Source organism: Pantherophis guttatus, chromosome 3, assembly GCF_059756535.1.
Source record: "Pantherophis guttatus breed Tessera chromosome 3, ASM5975653v1, whole genome shotgun sequence".
In the NCBI taxonomy this organism is placed as follows: domain Eukaryota; kingdom Metazoa; phylum Chordata; class Lepidosauria; order Squamata; family Colubridae; genus Pantherophis; species Pantherophis guttatus.
The window spans coordinates 33,913,633-33,937,908 of NC_142065.1; the positions used below are offsets into that span (position 1 = coordinate 33,913,633).

Sequence of the window (24,276 nt, forward strand, 5' to 3'; positions counted from 1 at the left end):
GACACCCAGTGCCCAAACTGCGTGCACATGCATGCCCAAACTGAAAGGTGCATGCGTGTGTAAATGTGTTCATGCATGGACATGCATGGGCGCATGCGTGCATGGACATGTGCATGAGCATGCGCGGATATGCGTGCATGCAAGGATATGCACGCATGCACAGCAGAGACCCGAAGACCAACTGGCCGGCAGGAGGAAGGGTATCTCAACATCGGCGGCGCAGCAAGAGGTAAGATTTTTTTCTTTCGTGAGCTTCTGTTTTATCGTTTTCCAGGGAAACAGAAGCTCATGAAAGAAACACCATGGAGATCTGACCTGGGGCCATGATGCACGTGTCAGCAGAGAGGGCTCTGTGTTCAGTGGTGGATTTCAAAATTTTTTATTACCGGTTCTGTGGGCGTGGCTTGATGTGTGGCATGGCTTGGTGGGCATGGTTTGGTGGGCATGGCAGGGGAAGGATACTGTAAAATCTCCATTTCCCTCCCCACTCCAGGGGAAGGTTTCCTCCCTATCAGCTGGGACTCGGGAGGTAGAGAATAGATGGGGGCGGGACCAGTTTTACTACCGGTTCTCCGAACTACTCAAAATTTCCACTACTGGTTCTCCAGAACTGGTCAGAATCTGCTGCAACCCACCTCTGCTCTGTGTGCCACCTCTGGCACCCGTGCCATGGATTAGCCGTCACGGACCTATAACATATTCTTAAAATTTTAACTGTACCCACCAGCTCAAAAATGTTGGAAACACATGCTGTTAGCCCTGAAAAGATTCACATAAAAGAATTAATCTCACAACTGTTGTTTCACTAAGCTATTTAAAAGTCCAAAGAACCATGGTTTTTTTTTTCCCCAGAAGGGCCCTGGAAATCAGAGCCAGAGCAAAACATTTTTTTAGTTAAGGTAGAAGAGCAGAAGGAACTTCTTACCAATCTAAGGCAGAGTGCTCTGTAGCCGAAGTCAGCCAAATTACTGAGCGCATTGAGAGGAAAATATCACAGCAGAAATTCCAAAAAATAAATAATCATTTGACTTCTCAAGATATCCAGATCAATTACCTGAGACAGTTACCTCACTCTACCAAAGGTTCAGCCAGCCTTGCTGAGAAATAACTAAACTCTTGTTGCATGTGTTTAACGTGATTAGGACATTATGACCTGGTAAGAAATTGAGCTGCCATATTCAAATAAAATCATCTCAAATTTTCAAGAACTTCCAGATGCAGACCTATTCTCATTACATTAGATACTGGAAGATTCCAGATTACTGAAAGTGACTTGATTTTGAACTGTATCTGCATTCAAGGCATCTAGTTGTGGTTATGCAGTATGGACATCTTTTTTTAAAAAAAAAAGAGTAAAAATTTAAGGAAATTGGAAATTCAAAACTTTTAGAAGAATCAGATCTTCAGAAGCCCCTTCCAGATTGGCTTTTCTTGCCTAAAATATCATCTAAATTAATCTGTAGTTTTATCAATACCCCTCTTTTCTTCTCTGCCTCACTCAGAAATACTGCTTAACAGATACAAATTCAAACAAATGCTAGACTTTAATACCTTTCAGATTTTTTTAGAACATATTCCATATATCAAACTTCCATATATCAAGTCAATGCTGATCCCTCTATCCTGGCCTTATCAAGTGACTGTTGGTGACTATCAAAGATTTCAGCTGCATTTTCCCAGCTGTATCTGGAGATGCCATAGATTAAATATAGAATATTTGACACTGAAAACATATACTCTACCAGAATAACAGAGATGGAAGGGACCTTGGAGATATTCTAGTTCAACCCTCTACTCAAGCAGGAAATCCTGTACCATTTCAGACAATTGGTTGCCCACTCTCTTCTTAAAAATCTCCAGTGTTGGGGCACCCACAACTTCTGGAGGAAAGTCATCCCACTGATTCATTGTTCTAACTGTCGGGAAATTTCTCTGTAGTTCTAGGTTGCTTCTCTTCTGGATTAGTTTCCACCCATTGCTTCTTGTCCTGCCCTCATGTGTTTTGGAGAATAGTTTGTCTCCTGCTTCTTTGTTGCAGCCCCTGAGATAATGGAACACTGATATCATGTCACACCTAGTCCTTCTATTCATTAATAAGTTAATAACTAAAAATTAATTCTTTTCATTCATAACTTGGCAGACCAGCAATAGAGCTGGCACAGTGTTTATTTTTAAGATCTGCCAAGAAGATTTGTATAGAAGAAACTCACATGCACACTTGCACATAGACAGACCTCTTCATCTATAAAGTGGTGAAATGTGCCAGTGTCGCTTTTTTTCCCCTTTGCAGATCCTTGAACCTATGTGACCTGGCTACTTCTATGGCAACTTCTTCTACTCTTTCCCGTAACTGTGAACATGATGCTTACTGTGCCCAGAAGGACATATTTGTTATCTCTAGATGTATTTTGTTTCTTTGCAAAGAACTACGAACATTGCAAAAGAAAACAGGCTTATAGCAGGCAGCAGGTGTTATTGCTAAGCAGCAGGAAGTTTTAGAGGAGGTAGTAGGGTTGCCAGGGGATAAAGGAATTGGCAGACCTGTTCTGTCTGATGTTCCTATTCCTATTATTACCAGAATATAAAATGCATCCTGTTCTTTATGTAATGAATGGGGGTAGGCTGGGGACAGGTAAATCAGATGTTACAAGAGACTGTTCTATAGAGGAGTTACTTGTTTTTACAGTTTCATCTTCTGCTCTTAAAATGTACTATTAGGAAAAAAAATCAGAAGTCAGAACTTCCTGTTCTTCATAACAATGAGACACAGTTGATTTAATCTGGTAGTTTGACGTTGATGTTTTGGTAAAAACCTGTATGCCATTATACAATGAACGCATTCTATTTAGCAATTGAATTATGCAGAGTTCAGAGGCTTTGCTGTTAAAGGGCACAAAAATTGAAAGACGGTATAAATAGACATAGTAGGAAACGGAAACCTACTAGGGATGGGAGAAGAGAGAGGAAGCTTATTTTTTTAATGGTAACCAGAATATGGAGACAGTTTATAGAAGTCCAAGTTATAGGGTAGGGATCATTATCATAGTGCCAATGAATCTTATAACATCTGTGACACTTAAGATGGTCTCTATCGATCCTATAATATAAAGTGTAGTTTTAATTAAAAATATTAAAAGTCTAAAATAAGAATTGCAACATTACATGAGAAGTCAGTATTTACACCAGAGATCAAGTGCCATTTCAGCCAAGAATGAAATGAATTAATTCCAGATTTTAGCAATCTAACTTCATAATGAATTGGCCTGTTGTTTGAATTTGATAGATTCACAACACAGGGCAATTTGTCATTAGTTTCCAAGATGGTTGTATGTCTTATTTTCTCATGATATTTGCCTTACCAACATTACTCAATTTGGGCATTAGCTGGGTCATTAATGAAATACATAAAGCAAAGCCTGCTTCAAATTAAGTTTAATATCCTAGTAACAACTCAGAAGTGCTGTGTGGTTGCCTTCTGGGATGTTGTTGAGGTTTCTCAGTTTAACCTAGAACTCTTGCTTTCCCAGGAGCTTTCCTATCCAAGTGCTAAACAGATTTTTAAAAATGGTAGAGCTTTAACCTTTTTTTTTGCTGGTGCAGATGGAACATAAATACTAAAAGCATTCAATTGGTGAGGAAATGAGGAACATGTAGGAGTGTAAGATTTCTGATTTCATGCTTTACCCTCTTTTTCATGGTTGAGGTTCAAACATAATGTCAAGCAATCCTATGAGATCTCGGGATCTTGCTCCTGAGAATCATACAATTTTGTGTAAGAATGCTGAAATTTCTCAAGTTGTGACTTTAAATCTGGGGCAGGAACTTAAGAGGAACAATGTTGGGTATATGATTTTGCATAGAATTGATATTCTAATCATTGTTACATTGTAAGGTCAGCCTTAGATGTTCATGGACTTTGCTTTGAAGCTCTGAACACCTTGAATTTGTACTAAAAAGATATGAGCATTTCCATTAGAATGATTACACTGCCACTTTCTCTTAAGGCTTTTAGATTTTCTGAAGTGTTTTGAACTGCAGGCAGAGATTTATAACTGAAAATAAAAATGGAAATAAATCTCTTTCAGCAATAGAGAATGGAGCTGCACTGTTGAATTTTGGTCGGACTGGATGACTGGAAAATATATTGTATAGGGCCATTTTGTGCTCATTCTATGATTGAGTTAGGGAAGCAGAAAAATTGGCATTATGAATCTGATACAAGAATTTGGATTTCTGAAAATTTCAATCAAGTAAAATGGGTTTTATAGTTAAGGCAGGACCTTGGGGGCTGAGAAGGTGAACCAAATAGAGCTTCAAACCCTTTGACCAATGTGTATGCCTTCATTCCCTATCCAGAATCATCTGTCCCAAATGGACAGATTTAAATTAATGAGTATAGAAAAAAATCCCTGAGTCTGAGAAACTGTCTGATAATATTCATGTAATTTTCATCTAACATGTCCAAACCTTAGGGGAAAAAAGAGGTATTTATATTTGTTTCTTGCTTGGAGACCAATAAATTAGGTTGGCAGTTTATTTCATGCACACTGATCTTGGATATTTCTAGATAGCTTTATGTTTTTTGCAAGCAACCGTTCTCATTTATTTTTATTTGTCTTTGCCTTGATTTCTGTGAATATAAATGAATATTTAAGAAATAAGAATTGCTCATAGGAGACTTGGTACTTACAGAACTTTGGTTAGGAATTAAAAAGTCTGTGGAGGATATCCATGAAACTGACAACAGGATCAGTATCAGTGATGCCTCATGAACAGGTTTAGCTATTTAGTTGAGATAATCTTTTTTTTTTAAGTTGATGATGATACTGTGAAAGTAACACTGCCCTTTGTATAAGCTATCACTACAAGTGAATCTTTTTTTAAAAAAAAAAACTTAAGTTTAGTTATTGTGTTAGACTGCTATAATATCATCTTACATATATCTGACCAGAAACCAATCACATTATTCAACTTAACAACTTTTGAAATACTTTTTCTGAATACTTTTCAGGAGATAGGAAGGGATAACTGGATAGCTGGATGGACAGGCAACCAGACAGACAACATAGAAAATAGGTAGGTAGATGATAGATAGATAGATAGATAGATAGATAGATAGATAGATAGATAGATAGATAGATAGATAGATAGATCAGGCGGGCAGGCAGGCAGGTAGGCAGATATGATTTTGGATCAGTCTTGTCCCTTGGTGGCTTCCTGAACTACTCCCTGCAGTTTTCTCGGCAACAATTTTAGAAATAGTTTACCATTGCCCTCTTTTTAGGGATGAGAGAAAGTGACTGATCCAAAATCACTCAAAAGTTTCTGAGGAACTTCTTTCTGTTCCTCAGAAAGTGTTCTTCTGGAAACACTGTTCTTTCCCTCAATGGTTCACGCTTATGCCACTTTGTACCTCATGCTCCTAAGGTTCCCCATCGCCCCCATCTCTGTGGTGATAAGGCCACAGTATATAGAGTTTGTCTTGCTGGCAAATTCAGGCTAGGAACGAAGAGCCATGCTGGGTTGATGCTGACTCACCCAGTATTATCTGAAACAATAATTCTGCCTTTTGAGCCATTCTAGTGGTGATGAAAGTTCTTGAATAAAATCCTGTTCATCATCACAGAGATGTGTTGGCTCCATGGGGAAGGAAAGGATGGATGGAGGCCAAGAGAAGGCTAAACAAGAATCACTTTTGCAGGCATGTCAAGCTGTCCTCCTTAACCCGTGAGCAAAAGATTAGCCCTGGGAAAACACAGGCATTCTAAAATATAGCAACAAATTAAAATAATATCATCTGCTAAAACATCTATTCATGCTCAGGCAGTGACAACAAAAGCGCTTTTTAAATGCAGAAGCAGCAGCAAAAGAAATGCTTAAGTCTTGCTTCTGCTTTTCTGTTGTTCCTTCAAATTGTTCATATCAATTGCTTCCTGCAGTTCTAGATGTATGTTTGAAGCAGATTCACAATGTAAAATCCTGATGGGTCAAAACAGTTTGAAGAAAATGTTGGAGTAGAAAAATATCCACCAGGGAAAACAGTTCAGTACTCCTTCTCCTTGCTACTTCTCTCCTCAAATATTCTGTTTTTAAAAAAGAAAGCAGGAACCCAGTGGTGGAGCCTTCAGCACACAGAAGGTTGCAAATTTAATCCCTGCTACTTTCAATATGGCTGAGAAGAAATCCTGTCTGAACACTTGAAAAACTGTTGCTATAGAGTCTCAAGCAAAATTGTTTGGACCAGCTATTTTACTGCAAAGCAACTTCTTATATTTATTCTGTTCCTTTGACTTTAAGAACATCCATTTTGCAGAGGCTTCCACCAATGAGGGCTTGCTGAAGAAAATAATTGCTTTCTTCTTCATAATGTAACAAAGCAAGAATAATTTTTTTATCTTGAATTGTTTTAGGAGGAGAGGTTATTTTGATGTGATGAGGCAAAACCCTATCATCTGGTTAAGCTAATTCTTTTCTTCTTTATTAAGACTGATGGGCTCTTACTACTAATGAACAGAAGTAATTCTAGGAAGAATTAGGAAGTGTCTCAACCTCTTATGTAACTCATTATGGGAAAATTAAAATGGGACCAGCACTACTGAGTCCATTTGACAAACACTGAATTTAATTGCTGGAGTCATCATTACTGGATTCATTTCCTACAAACTGTATTTCCCTGCTCTTAGAAACATGGACAGTGGTCCATCTAAACCAGGAGTGGTCAATATAAGATCCTTGACTCATGAACTTTTATCTTTTAGACCCCCTACCCTCTGCTGCTAAAATTCAGTGGCACAATCGCTGAAAATTGACAGAACAGTTTCTTAACATTTGGGTATGGAAAATTGGTAGGCTTAACATTTACAAAGAAAGAGAGCCACTTTCTGTTTTCCCCAATCCCAGAAAAAAGTATAAAAATCTGGCTCTGCTCATGTTCTTGATAAAAGCTCAGTCATTCAGTATTATTGCTTCTTCCACATTACCCTTGTTCCCAGGGGTGGGTTCTACTTACCTTTACTACCGGTTTGCATCGCGCCCATGCACACGCACTCTTCTGTGCATGCGCAGATCACCTATGATGACGTCTGGGTCAGTGGACGGAGCCTCCCACCGGTTTTACTTGCGAACCGGTCTGAACCGGGGGCAACCCACCACTGCTTGTTTCCCCAAAAGTTAAGCAATCACCAAAAGATGGGCTATTCCTGATTTAGCCCAGCAACATATATACATTTTGACAGGGGTGAAATCCAGCAGGTTCTGACAGGTTCTGGAGAACCAGTAGTGAAAATTTTGAGTAGTTCAGAGAACTGGCAAATACCACTCTGGCTGGCCCCGGAGTGGGGAGGAAATGGGGATTTTGCAGTATTCTTCCCCTGGAGTGGGGTGGGAATGGATATTTTGCAGTATCCTTCCCCTGCCATGCCCACCAAGCCATGCCCACCAAGCCACGCCCACAGAACCAGTTGTAAAAAAAATTGGATTTCACCACTGCATTTTGATATGAACTTTCCAATGTTTCAGGCAAAAAACCCTTCCAATTCTCTCTGGAGTTTTAAAGTGGAATCTTTGGTAGGCAAATGAATTCTATGCTGCATGGGGGGGAGGGGTGTCATTCCCCCATTTTACCCCATACACAAATTTTAGCCTTCAACATGTAAGCTGTCCATTTACTGTCCATTTATATACTGTCTTCAGCTCATCATATTTACAATTATGTGCTAATAAAGGAAGAGATGTTTTCAGTATTGCAGTGAGAAGAGGAATCTGTAGCCATATATTACTAAAACAATATGTTTGCTTGTTTATAACCTTCAATTGAGCAAAACGGTGTGTTATGGGAGTAACAAATTTTGAACCAAGGTACCTCAAATGCAAGAATGAAATTTGAAGAAGTTGTAGCTGTATCAGCACCATCACATGGCTGTGACTAGCTACGGTCATGTGATTGTCATTTCCAATTGTCCCTGAGAGCTTAATAACTCAATAAGCAGAAATAAGTCAATGGGGAAGCTGGCAAGAAATATAAACTTATTTGTGGTTGCTGATGCTCTCTGCCAGCTTCCCACAAGCCAAGCCTTGGTTTGTGGGAAGCTGGCAGGAAGCATTGGCAATGGGAAAGCTGGGAGAGAAGGTTGCAAATTACTCAGGTAATTCTCTCTTACTCGTGCAACACTTCCCAGCCCCTCTGCTCCAGGGGTGAAATCCAGCAGGTTCTGACAGGTTCTGGAGAACTGGTAGCGGAAATTTTGAGCAGTTCGGAGAACCAGCAAATACCACCTCTGGCTGGCCCCAGAGTGGGGTGGAAATGCGGATTTTGCAGTATCCTTTCCCTAGAGTGGGGTGGGAATGGAGATTTTGTAGTTTCCTTCCCCTACCATGCCCACCAAGCCAAGCCAAGCCAAGCCACGCCCACCAAACCACACCACACCTACAGAACCAGTAGTAGAAAAAATTGGATTTCACCAATTTTTTCCCCATGCTGCATAGCCACTCACGCACTCCTGATCTGCATTCCTGATCTGCGCTGCACTTGCAACTGACCTCCCTGACCAGTCCTGCACCTTTTGAACACCTTCTTCCCTAACTCTACAGCACCTCTCATGCCTCAAGGCGCATCCCATTCTTGATTCCTGCTGCATCAATGCATGTTCTCCATTACCTGTGTGCAGCACCTCTCATGTACCCCAATGCACCCTTCCCAACCTGTGCAGCACCTCTATGCACCCTCCTTTCCCAACCGGTGGGACTCCATTATTAATAAAGCTATGACATCCCCTCCTCCAGCAAAAATAAGATTGGTCGCTATTTCCTAGACATGAAATCAACAAACTTCTTTCTCAAGCCGAATCTTCTTGATTAAGTATGTATTAATGATGTGGCCAAAGATGCTCCTGCCCTTCCCCTTATGGAGATCATTTTTTTTTTACCTTTTAAAATCCAAGTCGGCAAATGGAGACTGGGGTCAGAAAAGGCACTAATGTGATATTGTTTCTGATCCTCTAATTAAAAGATTAGAACACTGCAAGAAACAGGAAGACCTAGACTTGTGGGATAGGATGCTTGAGACCCCCCACTCTTATTTTTCACGCTACAGGTTCAACCCTTCCACTACAGAAACTCAAAAAGTTGTTTGGCCAAAGATAAATGCACTTTAGCTGCACTGAACAAATTAAATTGCAAAGCTCTTGTACACAGTTGGGGAAAATGAAAAAGAATTTCCATTTTTACCAGAAGCATTATGGCTGGTGCGTGCTAGCTAGTAGTATGTGTAAGGGATCTTTCTCTTTCTCTCTCACACTCTCTTTTTTTTTCTTTCTCTCCCTCTCTGTCTTCCTCTCCCCTTTCTCTCTCCACTTCCATTCTCATCCCTATCTCAGTCAATTATGTTTATCTCACAAAATCCAAGAAGATGGAGGATACGTATAACAAAGAAATAAGAGATTATTCTGGCTGCATTCTGTATACAGATTTTATTTATACTGCTTTAGTGTTTAACAAAAACTTTCCATGCCAATTTCTTCTTTCTTCAAATTCTTTAAACATGGAAAGGCTGATCTTGGAGATGACTATGCAGACTTTCACATAATTGTGAATATCGGTAATTAATTTTTGCTTTTTCTCCATGTCATTCATATTTAAATTTAGAATAGAAAATTAAAAAGTCCCAAAAATGTAACTTAATTTTTATGAGAAAGACCTGCAGCTTTATGCAGAATAATTTAAAAAATGTTCTGTAAAAACTTGATTCTTAGCAGATATTGCCACTCTCTGCAAATACTCAATTGTTTAGCTGGGGGACATATACTGATTCCTAAAGGGAGGATTTCAGCTGTCACTTAATGACCAATTTAGTGATCCATTCTTACACATCAATTCTAGTTGAGATAACTATTATTAAGCAGACTTTGTTCTAAGGGAGGTAGTAGAATGACAAGTTATAATTTTCTAGTCAGAATTTATGCCTCTATTAAGAAGTGCAATGACAGCTTCCTTGTTGATTTTTCTACCGCCTTGTGACATTCAGTCTGTTATCTACTGAAAATCAGTCAGAAGGAAAGTAACAAAGAAAGAATCCCGCACATCTCATTGTTTGTGGACTAATGAAGCTCAGCAGGCAGTAATGTGCATCCACTAAGTATTTGTGGTTCTAAAGATGATTCTTGGGGGGGTCTAGAAGGTTTATGTTCCGCTTCTGCTGAACTCAGCCCCAGCTCTTATACAGTAGCAATAAAATGGCAGCATTGACATGCTAATTCCCCCCCCCCTAAGATTCTGGCTCTTGATCACAGTTCCAAAAATATAACAAAACTCCATCTTCCTTTTGTTTAGGACCAGTTGGGCCACTTATTGCAACATGTTTGAATGCCACACTACAGGGGCGGGTTCCAAATCCCGTCACTACCGATTTGCTCGTGCGTGTGCTTGCACATCTGCACATGCGCAAAAGTGTCTCGGCGGATGGGCAGATCCTCCCGCCGCTTTCGTACCGGTTCGTCCAATCCAGTGTGAACCAATAGCAACCCACCACTGCCACACCAGCCTCCTTCCATGAAAGAGTCAGGATATTTCACCTAGCCCTAGATCAGTGGTGGGATTCAATTTTTTTTACTACTGGTTCTGTAGGCTTGATGGGCGTGGCATGGTTTGGTGGGCATGGCTTGATGGGTGTGACAGGGGAAGGATACTGTAAAATCTCCATTCCCTCCCCACTCTAGGGAAAGGTTACTGCAAAATTCCCATTTCCTCCCGATCAGCTGGGACTCAGGAGGCAGAGAATAGATGGGGGCGGGGCCAATCAGAGGTGGCATTTACCAGTTCTCCGAACTACTCAAAATTTCCACTACCGGTTCTCCAGAACTGGTCAGAACCTACTGAAACCCACCTGTGCCCTAGATATCACTGGTTCCCTGAAATGCCTCTGATTCTAGAGTTGCCTTCTTTATCCAGAAGAACTAAATCTCTGATTCAGAAAGAAATCTTGGCAGCAAAAAGGCTGCCCGTTTATGTGCCAGGCCATAATTGTTGTTTTTTTCTGGCCCCACGACTGCATACTTTTATCCCATCCTCCCATCCCCATTAGCCTTCGCTATGGTCATCAAAGCTCTCCATAGGTTTTTACCAAATAAGTTAATGTGATAAAAACAACAACATGTAGAATAGATGATTTAAGACTACTTACATTATTTAAGGTTAAATGTAACTGAAACAAACACAATGTAGGTACACATCCTTCTTTTAAACTTAATCTGAACAAACCAAGTTGGCTTGATTTATACATGTAAAGCAGGGGTGGGTTCTACTTACCTTTACTACTGGTTCATAATAGGGCCACGCGCATGCGCAGAAGCGTTCTGATGACGTCGGGTCGGTGGGTGGAGGTTCCCGCCGTTTTTACTACCGGTTCTATAGAACCTGTGCGAACCGGGGGCAACCCACCATTGATGTAAAGCCATAAATCATGCATTGCAAACCACAAAACGGATTCACATATCACACTAGGCTGAAACCGAAGAAATGACATTATGCTTAGTGAAATGTATGAATCCAGTTTTCCTTAGATAGGAAGACTAGCTTTTAGTCCCTTACTCATTTCCTTTTCCTTTGTTCTTTGCAACCTATGAATGAATATCAGAATCATTCTCTGTATAGCCTCTTTGTGGAAGAATTAGAATCCCTGTAGTTAGATAGGCCGTGATTTTTCAGAAGTAGAAGAGAAAGTCACCTAGGCTCTTGACATGAGATATTCAGATGATGATTACGGAACATAATTTATAGCCTCACTATTTTGAAGACTGTAGATCAGAAGAAAGAACAATTGTCAAACCAATTCATGTTTAATAAAATATTATAAAATAATGTGTCTGTACGGGACAGATGAACATTTGTTAGGAAAATTGTCTGGTGCAGACAATTTGCAAGGCATCCTTTTTGTGTAGCAGTCTAGCTCTAAATCATTGCAGCTAGATGAGACAATGTACAATACTGAAGTTTTTGTTAGAAAAGGAGGGACAAATACATCCCCCCTGCAGCTTGACACCCTACCTGTCCCCACAGTGGGGACTCAAAATGCCAGCACACTGTGAGATGCTATTATAGACCTACCAACAGCTGTTCTTGCAGGGGAGAGGAAAAAAAAGATGAGCAGTAATTGTGCATCGCAAGAAAACAAAAATGCAAGAACCTGAAACATTTTTGTCAGGAATAATTATTGTTCTTTCCTTGTCTCCTGTTTTCTATCATGTGGGACTCTATTATATATTTTTTGCTGGCAGCATGGAAGTCTCATTGTATTGAGTCACTGAATTTCTGGGTTTGGAGATGTCTTTCTAAAGAGCCCTTCAATTACATTACCTTGAACTTTGGGTCACTTCAACTTCCTACCTTGTAGAAATATGTCAGCAAGGGGAAAACATGATCAGTGAGTACTCAATAATATAAGAGCTTATTAAAAGGGTGTTGGGTGATTTCTAAGACTGCAGTTTTGAATGTGTATCCTAAAGCGGGATTAAGGCCCACTGTAGCCTGTAGGGGTTTATCTCCTAATAAACAGCCATACTATATGGTCTGTATAAGATAACCATGCATCAGTGGTTTTAGTTGGCTTCCAACAATTGTAAAAACTGACACATTCACTGCAAGCATTAGGATAGAACTCCAGAATACCCATTTAGCATAATGTATCGTATATGAGCAGGTTCCACTTGAAAGCAATGAAACAATACTAGAATTGAAAGAAGAGCTTATTGTAAGGCCACTAATGTCAGAGTCTGAAATTAACCTAATTTGCTAAGATTGTAAAAAAAGACTCTCAAAGGATATCAAGCCATGTTTTCATATTATACCTGATAAGATTCTTGCAGAACTTTAGACACTAGTATACTTATTTTCATATGAGGGTTTGTGGATTATTTAAATAAGAGGGATCCATACAGGCTAATGGGAAAATAAATTTATTTGTTTTTAAGGTGCCATGAGAATCTTTTCTGTTTTCAGGGACTTACTCTGAAGAAATATTCTGTACTGCAGAGATGCTTTAATAATTCTATACATTTATAATCAATCCAATATTTCTCTTGGGAAGCAAAATACAAAACAACACTAACAGCTATTTACAGACAGGTACTGTGAAATTGTCCATAATTTATCTAACTATTTACCAGCTAGTTTTTCTATATTTGTTACAATTGACTAATATAGAAGACATCGTTCTTCTCATGGAATTAGTTATATATACATGAATACACAGAAACATTTGGCTATATAAATTGCATTTAGATCAATACAAGCTAAGCAGGAAATAGTTAATAGACCAGAAAAAGATGCTACCCAACAGGCAATTTTAGAGGAATATAAAATATATTTTAATGAATGTGGGTATGTAAGAGAGTATAAAATTGTAAGGAACATGAACGTTGGGGAAGATGTTGGTTGACATTAACATTTTCAGTTGGTAGGGTTAGAATTTCAGTTAGAAATTCCCAGGCAAACAATAACCTTAAAAGCTATGCAATTGTTAGTAGACACATTTATCATCTACCCACTCACTCACACACACCAGGCACATGTGAAACGGCAAAGCACAGCTGAGTCTTTACATAGCTTTTCACCAAAGGGAGGAATGTTTTGAAAAGATCAAACTCAATGAGAAGAACCTGTGCTGTATCCATGTTATTCTCTTACCCCTGCTTTGCACAGCCTCATTTTTTTTTAATGCAAGAGCTGTTTCCATTTATCTCAAGCTCAACAGGAGAAAAGACAAAAATCCACTATAATTCTTTTGTTCACAGAAATAAACAGGGTACCTATGAGCAATGCTATCATCCTTTCAATACTGCATTGTTTAAAGCGAGTATAAAAATGGCTGTTAAATGCATTGCTAGGTGCTGGTGTGCAGAATGGAAATGAACCTGGAGAAGAAGCACAAGATTGGAGATCACTATAGGTTGGGTTGATTGCCAGGAATGAGAAAAGAAGAGAAGATGATTCCTTGCATCATCCGTTTTTTACTAGCACGTGTATAGAGCTGTTGTTTGGACATAGTGTTTATCAAGATTAATTAACAATGAAAAAAAGATTTCATCCCCTCGAGAGTCATGCTGTGTAACAACATAATGATAAACCCGAGGAACTAAGGCATAGCCATTCTGAATGGGCATGAAAAAACACTCATTTTTTTGTAATGGAAAGCAAATCTACTACTGAAATACTCCATCATAAATAGAAATAGAACCATGAAACATTTCAAAGAATAAAATTTAAGCACTATATATCACACAGTATCAAGAGCACTAATTTATGTGCTGCTTGTGGCCTCTGATTTAATTGGGTTTCAAAAAGGAGTAAACGGTTTCATTGAAAATGATATATCTACCCTTGATGGCTATATTCTATCACAAGCAACTTATCTCAAATGCCATTTGCTAGGAAGCAGCAGTGGACTATGTTTATTGCCCTCAAATACTGTTTGTGAGCTTCCTAAATTTTGCAGCTTGGAATGGCTAGATCAGATGGTTATCTAATCTAACAGCCCTGTTATGTTCTTCTGATGTTTTTATGCTCTTTTAATTTACTCAGAAGTTTAGGCTCACTGTCTTTCTATTGGATGGAGTGAACCAATTTTCTTAAACTGTAAATCCCTGGGCTCCTTCTCCTAATACAGCTGCTGCTTTATATTGCTGTGTTTATTAGGTTTTGTATTGTTTCTAAATATTGTAAGCCACTCAGAGTTGCTGTTGAGAGATGGGCAGCCATATGAATGGATGGAAGAAAGGCAAGAGGGAAAAAAAGAAAGGACAAAGTAAAATAAATTCCTCAGCTGTTGTCTTTAAAATCCCTTTGCTATGTTTCAAGGAACTTATTCCAACTCCAGATTTTTGCCAATAGCAACATAGGTATATCTCTCTACTGATCACATATTATTTACACAGAAATACTAGGATCTGGTGATGGAAAATCATTAATATTTGAGCAAGATGGCCTAAAGACTGTGTGCCAAGCAATATCGGCAATACCTGCAGATGCTCCCTTTCTACCTATCTCTCTCTCATCTATCTATCTTTACACATTATACACATTGTATAGGAGCCGTGATTGCACAATGGTTAGAATGCAGTATTGCAGGCTAACTCACTGTTGACTGAGAGAGTTCGATTCTGACAGTGATGTTATGAGGTCAGGTAACAAGGAAATATGGCATACCACAATATTTCTCAAGAAGGAAGTATTATGGGGGGGAGGGAACAGTGTTAGGGGAAGAATATTAGAAACTCCTTTCTGTGGTGAGAGAGATTTTGACTTAACCTAAAAAAACTCTCAATTGATGATTCTTTAATTAAATGTAGAACTTTCTGAACTCTTTCTAATTGACATTTCAAAAATGCACAATTACATTTTAATAGTATGATAAAACATTGTTGCATGATTTACAGTCTGCTCCTACAGTTACCCATAACCTTGTATTAGTAAAACAACTAGATTAATTTCTTGCAGCAACTCTAGCAATTACATAGAGGTGTTCTGTTTCAGTAGAAAATTTTGTAATTGCCCATGAACTCTATAAGTCAGAGATGCCAAAACAGAAGATATTCAACGATGAGCATTTTTCAAGTGCATTCATTGTGACAATATATCTGAAACAAATAAATGAACAAATCAACCTTAGGGAGGCCAAGGCAGTTTCATGTGTAACTATTGTTCCTCTGTATCAGAAACAGTCATTATGTTATAGAATTGGATGAAGGGAGGTAAAATTTTGGGAACACTTTGACCTCCCATTCCAACCTAAAAGTATCTATGGCTTTTTTTTTTTTTTTTTGCACGTTAAAAAAAAAGAGTACAATTTGCATGAGCTGATTTCTGTGCTTGGAAACTTCAATTTGTTGTCACCTGGTGATATTGAATCCAGGGTAATTCTTGAATTCATGGCATAGAATAGAATAGAATAGAATAGAATAGAATAGAATAGAATAGAATAGAATAGAATAGAATAGAATAGAATAGAATTTTTTATTGGCCAAGTGTGATTGGACACACAAGGAATTTGTCTTGGTGCATATATTCTCAGTATATATAAAAGAAAAGATACATTCATCAAGAATCATAAGGTACAACACTTAATGATAGTCATAGGTTACAAATAAACAATCAGGAAACAATATCAATATAAATCATAAGGATACCAGCAACAAGGTTACAGTCATACAGTCATAAGTGGGAGGAGATGGGTGATGGGAACGATGAGAAGATTAATAGTAGTGCAGACTTAGTAAATAGTTTGACAGTGTTGAGGGAATTATTTGTTTAGCGGAGTGATGGCATTCGGGAAAAAAACTGTTCTTGTATCTAGTTGTTCTGGTGTGCAGTGCTCTATAGCGTCGTTTTGAGGATAGGAGTTGAAACAGTTTATGTCCAGGATGTGAGGGGTCTGTAAATATTTTCACAGCCCTCTTTTTGACTCGTGCAGTATACAGGTCCTCAATGGAAAGCAGGTTGGTAGCAATTGTTTTTTTTTTTGCAGTTCTAATTATCCTCTGAAGTCTGTGTCTGTTTTGTTGGCTTGCAGAACGAAACCAGACAGTTATAGTGGTGCAGATGACAGACTCAATAATTCCTCTGTGGGAATTTTTATATTTTATGTTTGCTTTGTTATTGGGTTGCCATTATGTGATTATATTGTAGGGTTTTGTGCACTGTTTGGGTTAATGTTGTGTTTATATTATATACTTTTGTGAGCCCTCCAGGGTTGGTTGGAGTAAGTATGCATATTGAATAAAACACACAAAATCTTATTTGGTAGGCAGGGATGGAAAAATTAACTTTTTCTCCCCTCCTGGGGTCTGTAGCAATAAGCAGAAGAAGAAAGGATTATTTGTTTCCCCCTACCTGTTAAGATTACCATATTTATATATTATTCAGTAGTAGCCATTACTTCCAGCAAAAGAATCTATTTGTAGCTCAGGGTTGAAAAAGGGAACAAAAAGAGCAAAGCACCTCCCCACCAGCAATCAGCACCCAGATAAGCATAGATTAACTCCAAGATTAATATCAGACCAACTGTCAAGAAGTAAACAATATCCCAATCAAGGAATGGCCAAACAAGCCAACAGTAAGCAGTCCAACCAAAGAATCTCTAAGACCACTTCCACCAGCACTGATAGGGCAAGTCACTAGAATATAAACTGAAAATAAACTCCACTTCTTATTAACACTGATAACGTCTGTGGAGATTCTCAATCATCCAGGTCATAGTTGTCTCAAAGGTGTTTTTTTCTTCAAAAGGCAACTGGACTGGTGTTTGTTTTTTGTTTTTGCTTTTGTTTTTGTTTTGAGGAAGAAGAAGAAAACATTTTGCTTCTCTTCCAAGACACTGATAATGTTACCAAGTTTGGGTAATCAAATGATTGCATGAGATCAACCAAGCTCAGAGAGCACCAAGGACCCACTATTATTTCCATTTTAAAAATGATCATGCTGGATCTATGGTAAATATTGTATTCCTGTGGAATGCTTGTCTATATGCGGCATCTCGGTTGATGTCCTCTAATTTATTGTGAGTGTATATGAAAGTAGGATTCATATGTTATTGATACCTGTGTGATATATTCTGATGAAGAGTGATAATAGAAGAACTAGATATGGGTTTTGAAGAAAAAAATATGCTATTTACTGAATTTATGGGGTCCAGAGAAGAAGAAAGAATATTCTGTTATATGGTGTGTATCATTGGTGGGTTGCTCCCAGTTCGGACCGGTTCGCAAGAACTGGTAGCAAAACCAGTGGTAGGCTCCGCCCACTGACCCAGATGTCATCAGAAGTGATCTGCGCATGCGCAGAAGCACAGGCACCATGCGAACTGGTAGTAAAGATAAGTAGAACCCACCCCTGGTATGTATGGGTCAAGTTGAGAGAATAATGAAAAAATATTTGGCCATTTGGAGGCTGAACAGTGAATGAGAATGGTAATTGTTTGGTGAACATTTGATTAGAAAAACGATTATTTGTTTCAAATATCTAATTGGAGTATTAATTTATTCATAAGTACAAACATTAAAGGAAGCAAAACTTGAGAATGTAAGAACTTTGAATGTGGGGCAAATCATGTTTGGGTAGTAGAAAGGGTGGATTTGGGCAGCAATGATGCAGAAAAAAGGGGAAGAAACAGAAAGAAATTAAAATATAACCACACAGAAATAGAATATAGGAGTTTTATATGGAACAGCATAAAAATAGATTAATTGCTCAACAGAATGAGTGGAAAGTGGATGTATGGAAAGAAGTTAGGAAAACTGCTTGCACCAGATTGAAAAAATTATGCACAGAAGTGTGCAGAATTGCACTCATGGGAAGTATGAAATCTGATTTTTGTAGAACACTGAAATGAAAAAGGCTCTGGATAATGCATGTAAAAAAGCGACTGTTCCAGAAGTGAAAAAGAGAAAAAGGCATTGTGTAATGCTTATACAGATAAAAAGATTGTGGCAAGGAATGTAACCAAAGATAGCAAGGAACTGTTAAAAGAGACAAAGAAAATGCAAATATGAAATAAAGAAGTAACGCATGAAAAATGAAAAAAAGAAATAAAGCATTTTTGAAGTGGATGAAGTAGGTTATACAAGAGAGCTAAACTATTCTCCAAAAGAAAGAGGTGAGAAGTGGTACTATATTTTTCGGAGTATAAGATGCACCTTTTTCCCCACAAAAAGAAGGTGAAAATCTGGGTGTGTCTTATACTCTGAATGTAGCCCCGCCTAGCTTCTCAAATTGAGGTTTCAGAGGCTGAAAAAAGCATCAGAAAAGAAGCTTCAGAAAAGAAGCTCCCAAACAGAGCTTCAGAGGCTTTTTTTCTAAAGCTGTTTTGGAGGCTTTCAGAGGCAGGAAAAAGTTTTTTCTGAAACAGAGTTTCAGAAGTTTCAGAGGCAGAAAAAAAAAGCAAAAAAAAAAAAAAAAAAAGCAAGGCACAGAGCTCACAACCAAGGAATCTGTTGCTAAAATTCACCTCTGGGAACAGCTGATTCACCTCTGGGTATTCCTGAAGGCGGATCCACCTGCCAATCAGCTTTTTTCTTATTTTCCTCCCCAAAAACTAAGGTGCGTCTTATACTCCAGTGCGTTTTATACTCCAAAATATACAGCATATATGGATATTTGCAAGGATGATTTGCAGGGATAGAAAAGCATGGAAAGGGATTGTGAATGGGATTGGTAGGAACTTGATTTACCAATATTTTCTTGCCTTTTCTTATATCATGTGTTTCATGTTCTTATTTTGCTATTTCTTATTCCCTGTCTTCATTGTTCATGCCACTGTTTGTGCAGAAAAGTGTATGCATGATGGCTATGTATAAATGTAACTTAAGTATTTATATCATGCTTAACTGTTAACTCAGCTTCCCTTAATCTCCCGAAGACAATCCTGTGCTGTACTGAATTAAAAGTATTGCTAGCTTCCATGCAATGAAACACACATTCATGAACACTATGGTGCCAGAGATTATAACCCTAATCCTTTTGCATACTGGTGAGATTAACTCTGTAACAATTGCATTGCCAGTACTGTATATATTTCAAATATGTAGTATCTTTACTCAGAAGAATTTGGTTTTTGGTAACAGAGAACAGGTAATTGCAGAGAAAATTCAGTGTTTGGCATTGACTTTCTATTGTGAAAATGTGGGTGTTAGAAACTTGCCTCTTTTTTCATCTGGGAAAAAAAACCTGTAGGTATTTCCACAAAGGGATGTCATAAAAAGTCACGAGGGTGGCCATAACTGTATAATTGGAGATGCCATCTTGGCAAGTTTTTTGACACACCTCTGCAGATCTCTCTGCAAAACTATGCCACCATAGAATTGTTGATCTTTAAAATGGGATATGAAGGTTTTCCTGATTTATTTCTGGTCAAGGAATTTATGTAGAAGTGAAATTGCATTTCTACTGCCAGATTCAAGGATTTTTTTCCCCAGTTGGTAGAAAAATACAGCTGTTAGTGTAGGTCAACTTTTATTATGGTATATTTGAAACCATATCTTCTTTGTTTAAAGTTATTTAGAATTTGAACTCAGTAAAATATTTGTGTAAAATCAGACTGAGTTTGCATAGGTGGCTATATAGTGTAGCTATACGACAAAATCTCTTCCATCCCAGTCCCTCTCCAATCCATGTCAAGGAAAGTGATTTGTGATATATTCTATCAGCTGCTGATATTTAGTCTGATAGAAGGGAAACAAAGCCAGGGAAATCCACCTTAATGTGGATAAATAGAGATAGCACCATGTTATTGTTATTATATCTTAGCACCAGTGATGGGTTGCCCCCAGTTCGCACCAGTTCTATAGAACTGGTAGTAAAACCAGTAGGAGGCCCCGCCCACCGACCCCGACGTCACCAAAATGCTTCTGCACATGCACAAGCAAAGCAAGCGTGCATGGCGGCCCCGTTGCGAACCGGTAGTAAAGATAAGTAGAACCCACCCCTGCTTAGCACGATAGGGATTGCCAGAAGGGAGTAGCAAATTTTATACCAAAATAGGTTTTGCCAACTCCAGGACTTGTGAATAGCACATTGAATTTGGTATGAGAAAGATCATTGTGTAACAAACAGTACAGTATAGGAAATCCTGATCTAATGTAGCATATGGACCACAGGTTCATGTAGTGAATATTCAACTGTTCTACAGCATAATTTGGAATTCTCTGTTGTAACTCCTACTTTGTAGAATGATATATCCATTGAGATCAGATAGGCTCACAATATGAGTATTCCTTCCAATGACTTGTTTGTTTATTTACTAGGATTTATCTGCCATTCCAGTTGAAACTGATTCTGAGTGCCTTATACTCCACATTACAGTCCTGTAATTAGATTAAAATACAATAGTAATCCAAAACATAACATAACATGACCAAGACAAAAGATATTCCTTATCATAAACTCAATAATCTAGTGCTACTTTTCAGCAGTGATTCAAAAATTTCCATCATCTGGAAAAGCCCTCCAGAAGTACAAGATCTTAACCACTGTGAGACACAAGCAAGAATGGGCTGCCTTGAACTCTGTGTATATGCTATTCTGAAGGAGGGATCTGCCCCAGAAAAGGTTCATCCTTGGGCTACTTGGTAGCAGGTTTCCCAAGGGTTCAGGATCCATTTTCTTGCTAGCTCTAACTAGACAGGCAAGTTCTACTTGGAGAAGTTGGTCTTGGAAATACCCAGGTCTTAAGGCACAAAAACTTATAAAGTATTAGTGTCACAGGGGCAAGCCAAACTGAATCTGGTACTAATCAAATTGTTGCAATATGGACCAACTGTAAATTACAAATGGTATCGAGGGCTGAGCTGTGTAAAATTAATTGCAGTAATCCATGGATTATAAGAGATGACAAAAGCACTTTTTGTACGTTCAGCATTTCTTCATGTACACTTTCATTTTAATGACTTTGAGATTTTGAGTACAAATGTAAAACTGTTACATATTATATTAAATGAAATGTAATAAAAATATGAGATCTTTGATGTACATCTGGGGTTTTGAGCCAACAAATAGTGCTCCATTTCTTTTCAAGAAGATATCCAAGTCAGAATTATCCACTCCTTGAAATTAAGCCTTCTAAATGGTCTTGTTAGGGAAATTTAATGTGGAGATATTTAGGTGCCAAACTCATCAAAGGAAATCAAAGAAACCAGAAAGACTGTGATGAGATGATACACGTGTTTTCAGTTCTGTTGGCTAAGCACTAATGGGCAACTTCTAGATCTTACTTCTAAACTAGATTTGGATTAGACTGTTCTTAATCTACAGAGCAGGGGGATGTCTTCTTTAAAAAGGACACAGTCTCCTGGCTTTATATGTACTATTCACATTGATGGAATTGGTTTACTCTGCAAATGCTATTTTATCTTGAATATGGATGGGTTTTATCTTGAATATGGATGGGTTTTGATTCATAGACATGCATATACGAAAGAAGGATTACCCATAAAGCTTGTTTTGAAAACATGTTTTTTTTTTCAGATTTTTCGAAGAGCTGACAAGAACGGTAAGTGAATGTGTGTGTGACTGTTTTTTAAGCAATGCCACTTGTTTATACAGCTTTTTGAATAGAAGATAATATGCATAGCTCAGGTAAAGTATTTGTGCTCTCTGAGCTTGGTTATTTGCTTGCAAAAGTTTTATTACCCAACATGTCCTATGAGTGCTGGGTTTGCCCCCTATTTATATAGGTAACTTGCACTGCCAGTATCGGTGGGGATGCAGGGGGGTGTTGGTGAGGATAAGTAATGAAATGTCAGCAAGCAAACAACTAAGCTCAGAGAGCCCCAGGGACTCCATGATGCAGCCTTTCCTATTTCAAAGACTGGAGATGGGCAATCAAGTCATCTAATAGAATCCTGGGTTCTCTAAAATATCCTTTTAAAAACAGAATAGGGGAAAAAAACCACATTTCTATTTTAACTCTCTTCTAAGAAACTCAAGCTGACAGATACAATTCTCCCAAACACCCCAATTTTTTCTCATCACAAGATTAAGCCGAGAGACAGTAACCGGCTGAAAATGATCCCGAAAATGTAATACTGGTTTGGTCCTTGATTTACGATCACAATTGGGAATGCAACTTTGATCACTAAGCAATGCAGTCATTAAATGAGTCACGGCCAATTTTGTGAACTTTTTGCCATGGTTGTTAAGTGAATCATGTGGTCATTAAGCAGATCAGGCTTTCCCCATTGACTTGTGGGAAGGCCTCTGGGAAGGTCGCAAATGATGATCACATGACTTTGGGATGCTGCATCTCTTGTAAATACCAAGCACCTGAATTTTGATACATGTGACCATATGGGTGAGTGTGAGAAGCACTCATAAGTCCCTTTTTTCCAGTGTTGTCGTAACTTTGAACAGTCATTAAACAAATGGTCATAGGACTATCTGTAGTTTTATGGGGATCTGATTTTTTCAGATCCCAGAATTATATCCTATACTAACCCTTACAGCTTCCAAAGTTTTCTCTCCAGTGTTAAAGGCTAGAAACTTCGTCATATATGAAAACTAAGTTTCACCAGTGCCTAAATTTATAATGATAAACAAACTCCAGCCTATGGGATGATATAGCATACCTATAGCCTTAGCAGCCTACTTTGTAACCCGTGGTGGACTTTTAATTCCTAGATGTTTTTTCATGCATTTCTCCACCGCTTATCACAATGACACTTGATCATATGATATCCCTTATTCATAAGAATATGATGTCTTGCCTGTCAATCATTCTTTCCACTTCAGTCAGTCCACTCATTACGTTTATCCTCTGCTGGCATTAGGTTATTTCTCTAGCTTTTAGGTTCCCTATATTTCCATACCTCTCTCTCCCAAGAAATTGCTCAGAACTTTATGATTTATATGTTGTTTTATGCAAAGTTGGTTGTGATGAGATCCATTTCACAATTCATGTTTGCTTCATTTTAAATATATTTTGCTTTTCTATTTTGTCCAACGCAACACTTGTCATGACAGCCCCAATTTTTAATTGGAAAACTGAGACCAATCTTATTTAACATGTTCAGGAGTGAATTTTAACCTAAGCTTCACAATCCTATGTTTGCACCAATTTGTTTAATTAACAGGAAGTTCCATTTTAAGAAGAAAACAGACCAAACTCAAGGAAATCAGTAACAAGCTACAAGGACCTCAAAATGACAACACATCATAACATCATAATGCAAATAATACCACTTAGTACATGTGACATGATGTCTGATGCAAATACATAAGTCACATGACTGGTGTGATGATATCGTGATGTACATATCAGCATTTGCCCAACTCTATAGACATCTCTGGCTGTACTGTAATCAGCTATGTTACCAAGATGTATTTTTAAAAAGTAGTGTTTACACTGATTTTATATTATTATTTTTTATTTTTGCATCTGCCCACCTGGCAGGTTGAAAGCATGAAAATGCGAGTAACAATAGCAATAGCACTTAGACTTATATACCACTTTACAGTGCTTTACAGCCCTCTCTAAGCAGTTTACAGGGTCGGCATATTGCCCCCAACAATTTGAGTCCTTATTCTACCCACCTCAGAAGGATGGAAGGCTGAGTCAACCTTGAGCCTGGTGAGATTTGAACTCCAAGATTTCAGGCAGCCAGCAGTCAGCAGAAGTAGCCTGCAGTACTGCACTCTGACCACTGCACCACCATGGCTCAAGTAGATTAATAGGTACCACTTCAGTGGGAAGGTAACAGGATTCCTTGTGCCTTTGATGTATAGCCATGTGGACCACAT

General features: G+C 38.3%; 1 protein-coding gene across 2 annotated transcripts in view; it reads left to right on the top strand.

Annotated features, from left to right (window-relative positions):
- NECAB3 (N-terminal EF-hand calcium binding protein 3) overlaps positions 1-24,276 on the top strand; it is a 95,617-nt gene that overhangs the window by 10,129 nt on the left and 61,212 nt on the right. For both annotated transcript variants that reach the window (XM_034414046.3, XM_034414045.3), the window contains exon 2: positions 22,006-22,030. In XM_034414046.3, the coding sequence (XP_034269937.1) occupies positions 22,006-22,030 (25 nt within the window). The remainder of the gene's footprint in view (positions 1-22,005; positions 22,031-24,276) is intronic.